Source organism: Sminthopsis crassicaudata, chromosome 1 (assembly GCF_048593235.1).
Source record: "Sminthopsis crassicaudata isolate SCR6 chromosome 1, ASM4859323v1, whole genome shotgun sequence".
In the NCBI taxonomy this organism is placed as follows: domain Eukaryota; kingdom Metazoa; phylum Chordata; class Mammalia; order Dasyuromorphia; family Dasyuridae; genus Sminthopsis; species Sminthopsis crassicaudata.
In genome coordinates this window covers 671444095-671460612 of record NC_133617.1, presented here as the reverse complement: position 1 = coordinate 671460612, position 16518 = coordinate 671444095, and the positions used below count along the sequence as shown (strand labels likewise).

Below are 16518 nucleotides of genomic sequence, written 5' to 3'. Positions count from 1 at the left end.
TCCCAGAGGCCAAGGATATTTATGGAAAGGGAGGAGGAGGTTCAACCCAAGATGGGCCCCTAGGGAAAAGCATGGACTGGGGATGCCGGAGGCAAGTTGGGAGAGATTCTGGCCTCTTCCTGTCCACCCACCCACCTCTGGTCATAGGTCTTTTCCTCTTGGAGGGGCAGCAGGAAATGAGGAAAGGGAGGGGATGGGACTTCAGCAGGAACACCAGGCACTAGGGACCAAGCACTAGAGAGCAGGAGGCAGCTAGAGCCAGTGATCCTAGGCATCCGGAGGAGTGCAGGGGAACAGAAGGTCGGTAACGGGCTTTGGCCTTCTGAATGATGTGGAAAAGCAGAAAGAAATTGTTCCTGGGGTCCTGAGAACAGTGAAGGGATCAGGAGTAGGATCGGGTAGAAGAAAACATCCATTTCTTTTTCCTGGTCCCAGTTTATCCAAGCCACAAGCATTAACGGAGAACCAGGTCCCAATACAGGTGAGCCCAGCCAGTTATGTTGCTGAGGGTTTGGGTGTGCATGACCGGGGGTGAAGGGAGTGCTGAAAAGTGGTGGGGGCAACCTGGCAGGCTGAACTGGGGTCCTCTTTTCTGCCCACAGACAGATGGCTTCAGCCTCCCAGATTTGGGGAGGACACCACAGAGGGAACTGTATTTGATGGGGGAGAACCTATTTTGTGATCCTTTGTCCAGGGGGAAAGCAACATTTGAGCTTTGGACGCCTTGAACAGAAAGGGAAGTCTCCCTGACTATGGGTGAATAGTTAGAATGGGGGAGGAGGTTTCTAGCAAGGGTTAGTGAGTGTGATTGACAGACAAGAACTAGAAAGGGGAGTGGGATTCTGGGGCCCTAGAGCTGGTGAAGCAGGTTTTTGAACAGTTAAGCCAGCCGGAGGTTGGGAAGCCTGGAACTTCCTGCGGGATTTCTCTCAGGTTTCCTGCCCCATTTCAGGAGCTCAGCAAGGTCTGTTTGGGGGCCTCCCCTTTGTTTGAAGCCTGGAGGCCCTATCCCCAAGCTGCAGGTTCAGCCATGTCGGTAACCCCCCACCCCGACAGTGGTCATGAGGGGACAGGTTCCTAAGAGGAAATGGGGGAGAGGGAGGGGTCTGTCCTCTGGACCTGAGTTTTCTCCTTTGAGCAAGGAATTGGGGATAAGACCCTCTACCCCAGCAGCTCCTCTCCCTCTTCCCTTGCTAATCCCACCCTCCCCCAGCTCCGGGACCAGGTGGCCACCAGCCTCCTCCCCCAACCCAGTCAGGCATTCCCTGGACAGAGGCCTGTTGTCTTAGCAACGAAGGCATTCAGTCAAAGCCCCAGCCCCCAGGAGGAGTCGGTGGGGCCCTCTGGGAGGAAGGGACCAAGCTGTGACCCACCCTCCCTCCTCTCCACCCCCCACAGTGCTTTAAGATGGGATGAGGGCCTGGGGGCATCGAGGCGAGGATCGCACCTGGCTCCCCGCTCCGGGGAATACCGGGGCTAGGGGAGGAGGGAGCCGGCCAGCTGCCGGGACGGGGTTATTGTTGGTGGAGCGGTAGCCCTGGGGCCCCCGGGAGGCCAGGCCAGTGCCCAGGAGCTGAAAGCTGCCCTCTGCTCAAGGAAAAGGGGAGATCAGCCGCAGGGCGGTGCTTCAGGGGAGGACGAGAGAGATCACCCAGGGTCCGGGATGGAGCGGCTTAAGCTCTGCGCTCCCACCCCCGCCCTCGCCTCTCCTCGCACTCTTTTCGGTGGTTAGTTTCTGCCTGTCTCTTTAAAGCGGTAGAAGCGCCTCGGCAGGAGCCGGGCCATACCATTTGCTTCAGGGAGGAGGGGGAGACGGAGTTAAGACTCCCCACTCCGCGGAGGGGCGATGGGAAGACGCCTTGCCCCACGAAGCATTTTCACGTTCCCAAGTGAGAAGAAGTGCCTTCCTTCCAGGAAACCGGGGACGTTCCTCGACAATGGTCTTTTTCCAACTTGGCAGCCCCCAAAGCCCTTCCCCACCTGGCTCCCTGCAGACTGCCCTGGTCCCGCCCTCTCTCTGATCTTTTAAAGGGGCCGCTCCGGGCCGAGGGGGTGGGGCCGTGGGAGGGAAAGTTGGAACGGTTGCGAACTACCGAGTGCGGGCTCGGGGTCCCGGGCTAGAGGCTTTGGGTGCCGGTGGCCATGGGGGTGGCTCGGGCCCTCGGTGCGAGGTGAGTAAGTGCCGGCGGCTCTAAGCCCCCAGATTCTCCCGGGGGATCTGCGCCCCTAGCCTTGGCACCGGTGCCAGCCGCCCCTCGCGCCCGCCGCGGGAGCCTGGCCCGCTCCCGGTTCCCAGCCGGGGCCAGGCGGGCGCGGGACCCACGTGCGGCTGGGGGCGGGGGACTAGGGACCAAGCCGCCAACAAAGGGGGCTTGTTCTGCCGCGAGGGGCCCGGGGCGGGGAAGGGGGAGCCGGAGCGCACGGGCCGGAGAGGGGAGCTGGGGCGGCCGGAGCCGTGGCCTTGGCCGTGGCCGAGTCAGCATTCCGGGAGCGCTGGCTGGAAGGGAGCCCTGCCCTGCCCTGCCCTGCCCTGCCCCGGCCCAGCCGGCAGCCGCTCCCCGCCGTGGGAGGTCCGGATTGCTCCGGCCGGCCGGTCTCGGAGCTGCCTTTGTTCTTCCCTGGAGTGGCTGAGGCTGAGCCGCTTGCGGAGGAAGAGTTGGGGTCGCCAAGGACCCGTCCGATCTCTCCCTCTCACGCGGAAGGAAAGTGATCGAGGTGCCCGAACCAGAGAGTTGAGGGACTTCTTAACAGATGAAATTAGAACGGGCTTTAAAAGTCCCGTGTAACTAACTGGGGTGGGGAGGGATGGAAACTGCCTGGGAAGCTCCCGAGCTCCCCCGGGACCACTCACCCCCCTCTCCCACTCCCTAGCAGGTCCTGAGCCAGCCCTGCAGCTCGCCACAGGAGCCCCCCAGGATGTGGGCAGCGGCCCAGGCGGCCCTGGCCCTGACCCTGCTGGTGTCGCTGGTCTCGGCGGGGCCCAGAATCAATGAGCCAAAGCCCACCGCCCCACCCATCTTCACCCGGCGCCCCTTCCTGGTGGCTTGGAACGCCCCCACCCAGGACTGCAAGCCAAGATTCAAGGTAGGGCTAGACTTCTCCGTCTTCGATGTTAAGGCGTCGCCCAACGAGGGCTTCGTGGATCAGGATCTCACCATTTTCTACCGAGATCGCCTAGGCTACTACCCTTACCATGACTCGCACCTGCGGCCCGTCCACGGGGGAGTGCCTCAGAATAGTAGCCTGATCGACCACCTGGAGCGCTTGCCCGAAGGGGTTCGACACTATATCAGGTCACCCGACCGAGAAGGTCTGGCCGTCATTGACTGGGAGGACTGGCGCCCAGTCTGGATCAGAAACTGGCAGAGCAAGGATGTGTACCGCAAGGTCTCCCGCCAGCTCGTCAGTTCCCGACACCCCACCTGGACCCCGGAGCAGGTGGGCAAGCAGGCCCAGTACGAGTTTGAGTTCGCTGCCCGGCAGTTCATGCTGGAGACCCTGCGATGGGCAAAGGAAACTCGGCCGCGCCAGCTCTGGGGCTTCTACCTCTTCCCTGACTGTTACAACCACGACTACGTGCAGAATTGGTCCAGCTACACAGGCCGCTGCCCAGATGTGGAGGTCTCCAGAAATGACCAGCTGGCCTGGCTCTGGGCAGAGAGCAGTGCCCTCTACCCCTCCATTTACCTGGACCCCATGCTAAACTCCTCCTTCAATGGTCGGAAGTTTGTGCGCTACCGAGTGGGGGAAGCCCTGAGGGTGGCCCGGGAGCACCACGCCGACTACTCCCTGCCGGTCTTCGTCTATACACGCCCTACCTACACCCAGAGCCTCACAGGGCTCAGCGAGGTAACCCCGCTGCCGGCTGGAGAGCTAGGGCTGGAGGGGTGGCAGTGGGCTTACCTGCAAGGCCACACGCCTCGTTTTACAGATGGGGAGACTGAGGCCCTGAAGGGAGGAGGGATCATAGAGACTTGTAAAGGACTTTAGAAACCGTGTGGCCAGCTCCCATACTTTTACAACCGTAAGTGAGAGGGGAGAGGATTCGTGACCTTGAGGAGCCGGTGTCTGTCTCCAGGAAGCCAAACTAAGCCTAGGACTTAGTGGCTCCCAGGACAGGAGCTCCTGACGCCTCCACCGCCCTCAGGCCCCATTGCCCACGGAAGGAGGACTTCTGAGTTTGGATAGAGTCTTGCTAATGTCCCTGCTAAACCCCTTGTAGGAGGGGAGCCTGGCAGAGATTTTTCTTTTCTCCCTTCCTCATATACCCCAAAGCATCTGGAGGGGATAGAGAGCCGGCCTGGACTTGTCTGACATGGGCTATTCTCTCTGTCTCTGATCTGAAGCTTGAAACCCTGCCCAGACAAGCCTGAGGAGACAGGCAGAAGTTCCAGGAGGTAGAAGAAAGAAAGGGAGCAGCCCCTCTGTTTGTTGCCCCCCTCCTTCGCCTGCAGTTCTGACCTGTTCTCTTTCTTCTCCTAGATGGACCTCATCTCCACTATTGGGGAGAGTGCAGCTCTAGGGGCAGCTGGAATCATCTTCTGGGGAGATGCAGATTATACCAAGAGCCCGGTAAGTGGAGCCATGGGCCATAAGGGTCTAGGTATGGCCTCACCAAAAGCCCTACCTTCCCCCAAGAAAGGGGGAGGGTATTTAATATATGGAAAAACTGAGATTCAACAAGGGGAAAGGGCTTGCCCAAGTTAACCCAGTGACGAAATGGCAAACCTAAGATTCAAATCTAGGTTTCTGATTCTTAATCTAAAGCTCTTTCCGTAGTCTGAAAAAGAAAAGCCATATACCCAAAAAAACCCAAACCAAATAAAATAAAAACCACATCCCATAGACAAACAAGCCTTGGCCGGGATGCAAGGGCAGTGTAATTGCCCACACAGTCAAGAAAGGCTTCTCAGAAGTTCAGTTGCAGCCCTAAGTTACCAGAAAATAGGAAGAAGGGCAGGAACTTTGTTCCCGTCATCGTTGGGGTGTTGAAATGCTCAGAGAATGTCAGTGCTGGGAGGGGCATAGATTCACCGGGTTTTGAAGGTGGAAGGGACAGAAAGGTCCAACCAGCAGAGACCATGCCCAGAAAATGAGGCCCTGGCCCCTCAGAGCTCTCCAGGGATGTCACCCACTCCTTCCCAAGATATCTCATTCCACTAAGGGACAGGTGGGGATGGTAGTTGTTTTCTAACATCCAATCTAAATTTGACTCGTTTTCTAGAACCAAATCAAATGAATCAGAGCCCTATAAGTGTTAAAGATAAAATATCAAAGGCAAAGGGGCTCTTAGAGTGCAGAAGGTAGATCAGAGCCAGGGGGCCCCTTAGAATGTAAAGGAAGAATGTTATTGCTGGGAAGGCTCTTAGAACACAGACTGTCAGGGCTGGGAAGGACTTTAGAATTAGGAGCAGGATTCGCTGGAGCCCTAAAATCCAAACTATTCATTTTACAGAGGGCAATCAAAGGCTGAGAAGTTCATATTAAGTTCCTTGTCCCATCCCTGGCTTAGTAGTTAGCTCCATGATCTCCCCACAAACATACCCTTTTTTGTTGCCCTTTGCTCCCTGTTCTCCCCTATTTTTCCCTGAACTTGCATTTAAGGAAAGGGGAAATATGTCTTTGTTCCAGCAGCTGCTCCTAGAGTCTCTCCCCACCCCTCCGCCTGTCTTGAGTGCCTCCCCAGCCAGGAAAGGGGTGGGGACGGCAGCCTGGAGGAATAGGATCCGGCCTCAGAATCCCTACCCCCCTCACCATTGTCCCTCTTTCTGTGGCGATTGAGTACATATACAACAGAGCACAGGGCAGACTCTTAGAGAGCTGCCTACAAACAAAGAGTCCAAGGAAAGGGGTCCTAGCAGAGGCGATTTCCTCGCTGCCTACTCCCGGTCCTCCAGCCAGCTCTGAGACAAATGGGTTTCTTTCCCCACTTTTCAGTGGAGGGTGGGGGATTTGGCTGTAACCTCTTACACGCACCCATCCATGCCCAATTCCCTGCCCTACTTGGTATTTTCTCTAAGACCTCATACAAGGATCCTACAGAGAGCAGCAGAGGCCCAAACCCCACGTTCAACCTGTCAGGCTCCCATTGGTCAGAGCCTCCTTTGGGGCTCTGGAGACCCTTGCCCCTAAGGAGCTTTGTCTCATGCAGAAAGCAGGAAGATCCAAGAGAGACTGAAATAGATGGGATACTTTGGGAGGGAAAGTTCTGCTTTCCCAGGTCCTAGAGGACTGTCCCAGGAAAGAGGAAGTGGTGGGGTCCAAGTTGGGGCTCGGAGGGAGGGGCTTCAGCATGGAGTACGGGGTGTTCATTCCAGGACTTAAGAACCACACTTAGCAAAGGTACAGATCAGGAGGTGGAAGATGGCTCGATGCTCAGAGAGAGACACTCCCCATGGAGAAAGGCCACAGTGTCTGATGGGAAGGAGGACAGTTCTGGGACCAGAATTCAAATCCTGACAAGTCCATACTTAGCTGGATGGCCCGATCCAGTCATTTCCTTCTCTCAAGTGTGTGGTGACTATGGGAAATTAATGCCTTACCCTGACCTATTCTACCTTCCCTTCAGGAAACCTGCCAGAAAATCAAGGAGTACCTGGAAAGCCGCCTGGCCCCTTACATTGTGAATGTCTCGGAGGCTGCTTTCCGTTGCAGTGAGGACCTGTGCCATGGGCACGGGCGCTGCCAGCGACGGCTGCCCAACTCCAATGCCTTCCTGCACCTGAACCCCTGGAGCTTTCGCCTTCGTCCCGCTCAGAGCCCCAAAGAGCCCCTCTTCCGGGCCGAGGGCGAGTTCAGCCAGGCAGACCTGGCCCAGCTCCAGGACAACTTCCATTGCCAGTGCTACCAGGGCTGGCACGGGGAGAGCTGCCAGCACAGCCGCAGAGCCCCAAACAGAGGCTCTGCCAGTGGCCCATCGGGCCTGATAGCCCTGCTGGCCCTGGGCCACTCGGTCCTCCCCCGACTGCTGTAGATAGCTATGGCCGGGGCTTCCAGGAAGGAGCCAGTGATTTTAGATTGGTGTAGGGTCCCTGCCCAGGAGCCTGTAGCTGATGTAGTTGGGCTTAGGGGAGTGGAATAGCCCCCATGTGGCAACAGACTCATCCCCAGCCATGCTTTACATAGCCCTCAGAGGGCTAGGAGCAGAGTGGGGTGGGGAGGGGGAGTGGTCTTCAACCCTTTGCCTATGTTTTCCCCTGTTTTAAGGGGGGGATGTTGAGTTTGTATGAATTGCTGCTGGGTGTCTTCCCGTCCTAGGGGAGGGGCTGTTAGTGGAGAATAGGGATGGGGGGCACGGCAGGGCCGTAGAGAGCCCCCTGCCCCTCTCCTCTCTATATTTTATTATTATTATTATTATTATTATTGGGATATTTTGTAAATTAAACAGAAAAACAAACAATTCCGTAGAAATGTGAATGGAGTGCACTGGGGAGGAGTGGGCAGGGTTAGTGAGTGAGCCCTCGGTGCTCTCTGGGCCGGGAGCCAATCTTGGGGCTAATTGAGCTCTTCCCACCAGAAGGGAAGGCCTGACATCTGGGACTCCACGTTTGGTGGGATGGAGGATGGGGAAGCAAGATGGCAGCCCCCAAACAGCATGGGCTCAGCCGAATGAGATGGCCAGAAAACCCTGAATCACTCTCTGCTTAAAGCTGCTCCCACTCCCTGCTCCAGGGATAGACACCATCCAGAACAGAGATGGTACTTCCCCTCTCTCCACCTTTTAATGCACTGCTTCTTCCAGCACTTAGTGCTTCCTCGCCTTCCTCGATAGACTGCTGCCCAGTAAGGACTCAGCTCCCACCCCTGACCAAAGAGGGCTTGTGGAGTGTGGGCAGGGTTGGTGGGCTGGGGCTGGAGGAAATAGAATGTGACAGTGGGGGGGGAGGGGGCTCAGCATGGCTCTGGGCTTGGGGCCAGCCTTCCTCGGTGCTGGTTTTCCCATGGGCACGTTGCCCAGCTCTATGTCTATCGACCCTCTGCTTACATCCTTCACTGGGGTGCTCCCCAACTCTGCACCTGCCAGGGGAGGGAGAAGGGCCCCGGTCTCCAGTCGTGTGTCCCAGGAGCCTCCATCCCGAGCCCTCTAGTGGGCAGTTGGCTCCCCCTGGAGCTTGGGATGGGTTTTCCAAAGCCAGAGCTCACCTATTCCAGCATTTCCCATTCAATCATATCAAGGTGTTTTAATTTCTAAAGCTGCATATACCAAAAGGCTAGAATCCACGGGAAATCCCATGGTTGCCCTTTGGAGGTTTCTGAGACGCCCCCCAACTTTCCAAACCTCTCCCATTTCCCCCCTTTTTTGCCAGGGAGGAACAGCCTTGGTGCCGGACTTGCAAACTTGCACAGAGACAGATTCAAAGCTGGCGGCCCACTGCCTGCGGCTGGCCCAGAGCGCTTCCTGCTCCTGCTCCAGCCTTTGCTGGGAGCCCCCCTGTCTCCCTGGGGACCCCGCAGCCTCCCTGCCAGGAGCTCCGCGTCTGGGGGTGGGAAGAGTTCTAGGGCTCAAAGAAGCCTCCCAGGGGACCCAGGAACCACTAAGTGTCCAACTATGGGAGCTGAGCTTCCCCTTCAGGTCTCCCCTCTGCCCCCACAAAGTGGAATCGTGGAATCATCAGACTGTGGTTATTTCCACCCATTTAATTTAAAAAAACTGGCCCCAGGAGGACAGGGACGGAATCTGGAACACTGAGGGAGGAAGTGGGAGAGCTGTGATCTGAACCCATCCAAAATCCACCATTCCTGTAGGTCGGCTGTGAGAGTTCCCGAGGTCAGACACATGTTCGGGACAAGCTTCCCTGCCCTCCAGCGGCTCTGCCCTAGCTCCTGGCCCACAAGACGGGCGCCCCTAGACTTCTTCCTCACCCACCTCCCCAGTGACAGTCAAGCCAGGCCCAGAAAGGTTCCCGTGTCTGCAAAGGGCAAGGGAGCGTGCGGGAGGGGCTGTCCCCCATTCTCCCCCAGATTTGGCCGGAAGAGGCTGCAGAGCTTCTGGGCCTGGCCAAGGCACGAGGACTGCTCCCTTATCCCAGGGGAGGGTGGGGTAGGAAGGCCTGGAGGTGAGGGTCAAAGATTGAACCTGCCTCTGACATCCACAGTACAAACGCCCTAGGCTCTTTCTCCAGCTGAGGAAAGTACTTTCTAAGCCTCCGAGGGTGATGTTACGCCTCTGGTTCTCATCTGTACCTGGGGAGGGGAGCTGTCAGCTCTGACTTCCGGGGCCTCGGATGGGGAGATCTCCAGACATGGGGAGTACAGGTCAGGTGGGAAAAGCACCGCTCCCCTCTAGGAACCAGGCGCAGCCGGCGTGTGCGGCCTGGCCACGAAGTCTGGGTAACAGGACGCGTCTCCTGGAGACCCGCGCCCGCAGATGGGGGGGCAGGGGCTTCCCTCTGAACCAGGGGTCCCTGCTGGGAACGAGCGCTTGTATTACCGGCTGCTGAGACTTTTACAAATATCCGATCCTCCCCGCAGATGAGGGGGCTGTTATGACCCCTATTCTATAGTATAAGGAGAGTCTTGTGTTTCAGATTTTCTCTTCCTCTCCCCCACCCCCTCCCCTAGATGGCAAGCAGCCTACCTCTTTTTTTTTTTTTTTTTTTTTTTTTTAATGACAGGGTTAAGTGACTTGTTCAAGATCACACAGCTAGGAAGTATCTGATGTTAGATTTGAACCCAGTGCTCTAGCTGCCCCTGTAACCTAGCTCTTCTACTAATTCTTCAGGCTTCTTGGATGGCAAAACTCTTGACCATGGAGGGAAGAGGATGGTGAACCTTGAATCAGAAAACTAAGATTTGAGGTTCAGAACTGTCACAACCTTTGTAATCTTGGGCAAATCCTCTCCAAACTTCTCCCTTCAGATTCCCTGCAATACCCCCCACTCACACCAAGAGTGTACTGGTAAATATTTAACAACTGACTCTCTGAAAGTGCCCCTTCCGCTCATACCAGAGACTGCTGATCAATATTTAACAATGACATTCCGAAATGCCTCTTCCCCCAACCCGGTGAGCGATCGGTGTTTAACAACTGGCTCTCCCAAAATGCCTGCAATACCTCCCTCCCGAACCAGGGATATGCTAGTAAATGTTTTAACAACCAGCTTTCTGAACACGCCCGCTCCATTTTTCAGTTCAATCTACAATTTACTATTTTCTCCACCACTTTTAAATTTTGACAATGAACAGAACAATAAAAGTCGAGCCCTGATTTGTAGCATTTGCCAGTTACCGAGAAGTACAATGCTTACACTGAAGATTTAATGATTAGGTTCTTTAGGAACTCTTCCCTCCTCCCTCTTAGCAGAGGACTTGGCCTCCCACATTATTCAGAAAACAAAGACCATTGACTAGAAGCTTTTCTTTTCCTCAGCCCCACCAAAAAGCATTACTTTCTGTAATCCACTCTTCTCCCTTTCAGGCACGGAGAAAAAGATTACTCTTTTCTAAGGGCAATCTCCACCAGGCCTCCCTCTCAGTCACAAATCAGTGGAACCCCACCTAGTAAATGCTCACAATGTGCCCAGCTCCGGGCTAATTGAGGGGGGTGGGGTGGGGACCAAATAGATGTAGTTCAGCAGACAGCAGCTCATCCCAGACAATGAAGTGGAAATATTAGACTAGGAAGAACTGCACCAAAATGCTGAAAAAGAGAAAGCGGCATGGAGCCCAATAACACCATCAAGCAAGAAGATGACATCTCTAGTACCTGATACAAGAGAGCATCCAAGACAGAGCAGTGCCGGCAGGGAGCACCGGGAGAGGAGCGTTTCAGGAGAAACATGAGTTAATTGACTTCTCGTGCGCCCTGGCCACATATTTCTAGACTTTCCCCTATCCCTCTAGTGGGAGAGTGTAGACATGTGCTTGGGGCTTTGAATTAATGTGTCTCTGCTTGATATAGTAAAAGTATTGGTGGGAGTTTGTGAACTGTGCTTTAGAATGGATTCTGACCCACCATCATGCATTCAACCTCAGGGTGGCTTTCAGAGGAAAGTTATCATGGAAGAGGCCCTAGGTTCCATATATTTCTGGCCCTAATCTCTCACCCAGACTCCTACACTGCAAGATCAACTGCCTCCTGCACATTTGGAAATGCTATCCCAACCTCAACAAGATGTCCAAAATAGAACTCATTATATCTGCCTTCCAAAGCCACCCTTCCTACATTTCCCTGTTTCGGGCCCAACTCATCCTACCAGTGACCCACATAGCACAGCTGCTGTCCTTAGTCCCTCAACACCTCTTTCCTGCTCTGTTCTTCCACTAGCCTCCTAATTTATCTTCCTCACTTTCTTCCCTCTCTAAACTATCCTCCACACAGCTACCACACACATATTCCTTTTAAATTTTGTTTTGTCTTAAATTTATATGTATTTTTCCATTGTATATGAAAATAATTTTAAACATATTTTTTGAGTTCCAAATTCTCTCTCTCCCTCTCACTTCCCCCTTGAAAGTGCAAGCAATCTGATACAGATTATAGATGTGTAGCCATGTAAAACATATGTGGATGTTAGCCATGTTCTAAAAGAAAAGACAAGACACCCCTCTCCCCAAAACAAGAAAAAATGAAGTTTAAAAAAGTATGCTTAGCTCTGCAATTCAGACTCTATCACTTTTTTCTCTGAAAGTGGATAGCATTTTTCCTCATTTGGATTTAACTGTCTTGCTAAGAATAGCTGTCATTCACAGTTGATTCAAGATACAATGTTGCTGTTACCGTGTATGATGTTTTCCTGGTTCTGCTCACTTCACTTTGCATGAGTTCACATAAGTCTTCCCAGGTTTTTCTGAATCCATCCTGCTCATTTTTTACATCACAATATTATTCCACTGTAGTCATATACCACAACCAGTTCAGCCATTCTCCAATTGATGGATATCCTATCTTTCCAATTGTTTGATACCACAATAAGAGCTGCTATAAGTATTTTTTATATTATAGTTATTTTTCCTTTGAGATACAGACCTAGTGATATATTGCTGGGTCAAAGGGTATGCACAGATTTATAGCTCTTTGGGCGTTGTTCCAACTTGCTCTCCAAAATGGTTGGATCACAAGACAATTTCAATAGACTTGAGATGGAAAATGCTATTTGCATTTGGAGGGAGAACTATAGAGACTAAATGTGTATCGAAGCAAAGTATTTTCTCCTCTTTTTTTGTTGTTTGTTTTTGTTTTTATTTCTTATGTTTTTTTCTTTTTGTTCTGATTTTTCTTTCACAACATGATTAGTATGGAATATGATTGTACATTTATAACCTATATACAACTGCTTGTTATCTTGGGGAGGAGGGAGCTAAGAGAAGGAGAGAGAAAAAAAATTGGAACACAAATCTTACAAAAATGAATGTTGAAAACTTTTTACAAGTCATTGGAAAAACAAAATACTATTTTAAACAATTTTTGAATCAGTTCAAACTCGACCAACAGTGCATTAGTGCCTCAATTTTTTCCACATTCCTCTTAATCTTTCTAATCTATCATATTAGCCAATCCAATAGGCATGGAGTGTTGCCTCAGAGATGTTTTAATTTACATTTCTCTAATCAATGGCTACACATATTCCTAAAACTCGGGTCTGACCATGTCACTCTCCCACTCAGGGATCCTCAATTATTCCCATTACCTCTAGAATAAAAAGAAAACTTCACAACCTATCACTTATTCTCCTCATTTCTTCCCCACCCCACAATCCAGCTCCAACCTAGATTTCCAAACTTGTTTTACATAATCTGACTTCATGAACTCTATTTTTTTTTTTTCAACTAAACTGGCCAATTGTCTGTTCCATGAATTGACATTCCATCTCCTATCTCTTTCTCTCCTTATCTGGGTACCAGCTATTCCACATTCCTGGACTCTCTTACTGTTTTCTGTCTCTTAAAATTTCTGCATTCCTTCAACAATAAACTCTTTTTAACTCCTCTCCTCCCCCCCCCATCCCCCATGAAAGCAAAGAGATGGAACTCATGAGTTTGAGCATTTAAGGGAGCTGGGGGGGGGTATCAGAGAAGAACGCAGTTTGCTCTCTGGAAATAGAAATGGAAAAAAGGAAATGTCTAGCATATATTTTTGGACATCATTAATGAGCAAATTTGTTTTGCTTCACTATGCATGTTTGTTTAAAATGTTTTGTTTTGTTTTTTAAGAAGGATTAGGAAGTAGAAAGAGAAAATAATGCAGCAAAAAAAGAAAGAAGGAAAGAAAAAGGGAGAGGAAAAGGAAAGAAGGAAGGAAGGAAGGAAGGAAGGAAGGAAGGAAGGAAGGAAGGAAGGAAGGAAGGAAGGAAGGAAGGAAGGAAGGAAGGAAGGAAGGAAGGAAGGAAGGAAGGAAGGAAGGAAGGAAGGAAGGAAGAAAGGAAGGAAGGAAAGCATGAACAGAAAGAGGGAGGGGGAAAGGAAGGGAGAAAGGTAGGGAAGGAAGAGAGTGAGAGAGAGAGAAGAAAGAAGAAAAGAAAGGGAGGGAGAAAGAGAGGGAAGGAAGTTTGGTGGTTAGTCAAATATCCATCTTGTCCCACACTTTCAGAGCCTCCCAAACACTGAGGTAGCTCTGGTGATGTATCTGTCAACTTCATCATCAATGTGGACATCCCTGGAAAGTAGGGTGCCAACGTAAAAGAACTTATTCACAACATTCAAACCTTCATCCTTTGCTGTAACCAATGGTTCCACATATGGATGATACAGTGCAGACTGATGGCTGATGGTTTATTTTTTTAAGAAGGAAGAGAGGAAGGAGGGGAAAAGGAAGGTGCTAGTGAATTTAGGAGACAGCATCTGCTTCAGTCTCGTCTCCACAGCAGCCCTCAGAACCAAGGAGTTACAACAAAGTCTGTCCCTCTTTAACTTTCATCCATTACTCTTAGTTCTGCTCTCTGGAGCCTAGCCAGAAGGCAACAATGTGGGGAACCAGCATTTATTAAGATCTTCCTATATGCCCAGCACGATGCTGAGTTGGTTGGTCTCCTTTCTCTAAGAGGACCAAAATGACATCGCTGTGACAGAGTCAAATAGCCAATCAGGCCTATATGAGCTCGGAATGCTCTGCCTCAGGTTGGACACAAATAGTCCCCATGAAGATTTGGGGCAGATTCTCTAACTGCACATCCTGCATCTCTTCTGATTGTTGTTTGCAGATGGTTATGCACTCAATGCAGCCTCTGAAATGCAATAAAGATTCTCTGCTAAAAACACAGGGACTCCATCAACCAGCACCACATCATCCATATGTGGAACCGTTGGTTACAGCAAAGGAGGAAGGTTTGAATGTAATGAATAAGTTCTTTACCATGGCACTATACTTTCCAGGGATGTCCACATTAATGATGAAGTTGACAGATGTATCACCAGAGCTAACTCGGTGTTTGGGAAGCTCTGAAGGAAATTATGGGAGAGGACGGATATTAGACTAACTACGGAACTAAAGGTCTGCAGAGCTGTTGTGCTGACCTCATTGTCACATGCCTGTGAAACCTGGACAGTATATCAACACCCAGCTGAAATGCTTCCATTTGAATTGTCTTTTTTTTTTTTTTTTTTTTTTTTAACAAAATAGAGCTACATTTACTATTTTGTTGATTGTCTAGACAAAAGAAAATAATGGGAAAATGTTAATAATACAGATCTCATTACATTCATTTTCTCCCCAAACCCACTACTCTTTTTTCCCCCCCCCTGAGGCTGGGGTTAAGTGACTTGCCCAGGGTCACACAGCCAGGAAGTGTTAAGTGTCTGAGACCACATTTGAACTCAGATCCTCCTGATTTCAGGGCTGGTGCTCTATCCACTGCACCACCTAGCTGCCCCCCCATCCTTCTTTTTTATGCATACATATTTATACAATTATCTTGCTGCACAAGAAAAATCCATTTGAATTGTCTTAAGAAGATTCCGAAGATCACCTGGATCCTTTCTTGAATCAAACTGCCAAGCATTCCAACTCTACTGCAGAGAACACAACTCCAGTGGGCCGCTGGCCACATTGTTCGAAAGCCAAATGTACACTTGCCAAAAGGACTATCTTTGGAAAACTCACATAAGATAAGTGCTCACAAGGTGATCAGAAAAAGGGACATAAGGACACTCGAAAGGCCTTAAGAACTTTAGAACCACTTGTGAGGCAGGGGAGACATTGGTACACGACTGCCCAACATGGCACACCTTCATCAGAGAAGGTGATGTACTCTATGAGCAAAGCAGAATTGAAGTACTTCAGAAGCTCAAAAAGTTAGCGAATATGCCCCAAATGTTCATAGAGACTGTGCTAAATGCTGGGGTTATAAATGCAGGCAACAAGAAAGATAATCCCTGCCCTCAAGGAGCTTCCATTTTAAAAAGGGAATTTAACTTGTGAAGTGTACAGAGAAGTCCAAGGAGTTAATAGCTCAGCTGGGAGGGGAATGAAACATGGCCAGCTTGGGCCTCGCCCCAAAATGAAGGCCCTGGAAGGATTTCACCACTGGGAGAAGAGGCCCAGCTTAATGGAGGGATTTTCCAAAATAATAAATGTCCGGGACACTGAGCGATATTCCAGGAAGGCAGCTCAGTCATGCTTGCAGTACTAAGAGTCCAAAGCCCGGCTGGGAGGGGAACAAGGAACCCCAATCCTAGGGGTCTTCACATAGAGATTGAAAAATTACTTGTATGGTCCCGTGGTGGATTGGACAGGACGCCCTCTGAGATGTTAGCATCCCATGATTCACTCAGCTTGACCCTTCTTTCTTTCATCTGACTCCTTTTGAGTAATTTGATCTCTATCTCCTATTGAGCTACTAAGAAGGATGGAAGCTGGGGAAGTGGCAGAGAATAACAGAAGAGCTCTGAGGTACAGAAGAGGAAGAGAGGAAGAAAATTCTCTAGTTGGAGAAGGCTAGAGCCGGAGGTCCAAATTACAGAGCCTTCCAATGTTAGACAGAGGAGCTTGTCATACTAAATGCAGGAGGCTCTAGAGAGCCAAAAAAAAGTTTTTGAACAGGAAATTAAGGTTAGGGTCTGACAGGGAGAAAGTGACAGAGAAGAACATTAGCTTCCTGGTGCTGCCTGTTAGTCACTCAATCCTGATCCCGGCCCTCAGTTTTCCCAGAATGGCCACAGACAATGATGCCCTTTTCTGGTTCCTTCCTTTCCTGGCAGACATACGTGCCTGTGTCCCTGGAACTAGGACATCACTTGGATCCGGTGCTGTTCTCATCACCTGTCACCCATTCCAGAGCTCTTCCTGCACTGTTCTGGTTGGGTCATCTCTGTGATCCCCTCACGTTATTCCTTATGTTGGATTTGTTTTTTTCTTTCTGTTGTTTTTAATAATAATCCTCCAATTATAGGTCAAGATGATTTTTATCATTAATCTAATTTTTTAAAATAATAGCCTTTTATTTTCAAAATAAATGCAAAGATAGTTTTCAACAGTCATCCTTGTGTTCCAAATTTTTCTCCCCCCTTCCTCCTCAGTCCCCTTCCCTAAACAGTAAGTAATCCAATGTAGATTAAATATGTGCTATTCTTCTAAACACTTTC

At 50.7% G+C, this 16518-nt stretch overlaps 1 protein-coding gene across 5 annotated transcripts; it reads left to right on the top strand.

Moving 5' to 3' along the window:
- The first annotated feature begins 200 nt into the window (after positions 1 to 200).
- Positions 201 to 7399, top strand: HYAL2 (hyaluronidase 2). 5 transcript variants are annotated; one of them, XM_074283330.1, is made up of 4 exons: positions 201 to 481; positions 2875 to 3849; positions 4483 to 4572; positions 6569 to 7399. In XM_074283330.1, the coding sequence occupies exons 2-4, from the start codon at positions 2917 to 2919 to the stop codon at positions 6971 to 6973; spliced, it is 1428 nt and encodes a 475-aa protein (XP_074139431.1). In that variant the 5' UTR covers positions 201 to 481; positions 2875 to 2916; the 3' UTR covers positions 6974 to 7399. The 5 variants fall into 5 exon arrangements, with proteins under 5 accessions (XP_074139431.1, XP_074139432.1, XP_074139433.1 ...); XM_074283331.1 differs by having other exon boundaries at positions 225 to 481; positions 2872 to 3849; XM_074283332.1 differs by lacking the exon at positions 201 to 481 and adding an exon at positions 1293 to 1727 and having other exon boundaries at positions 2872 to 3849.
- Positions 7400 to 16518: the final 9119 nt, after the last annotated feature.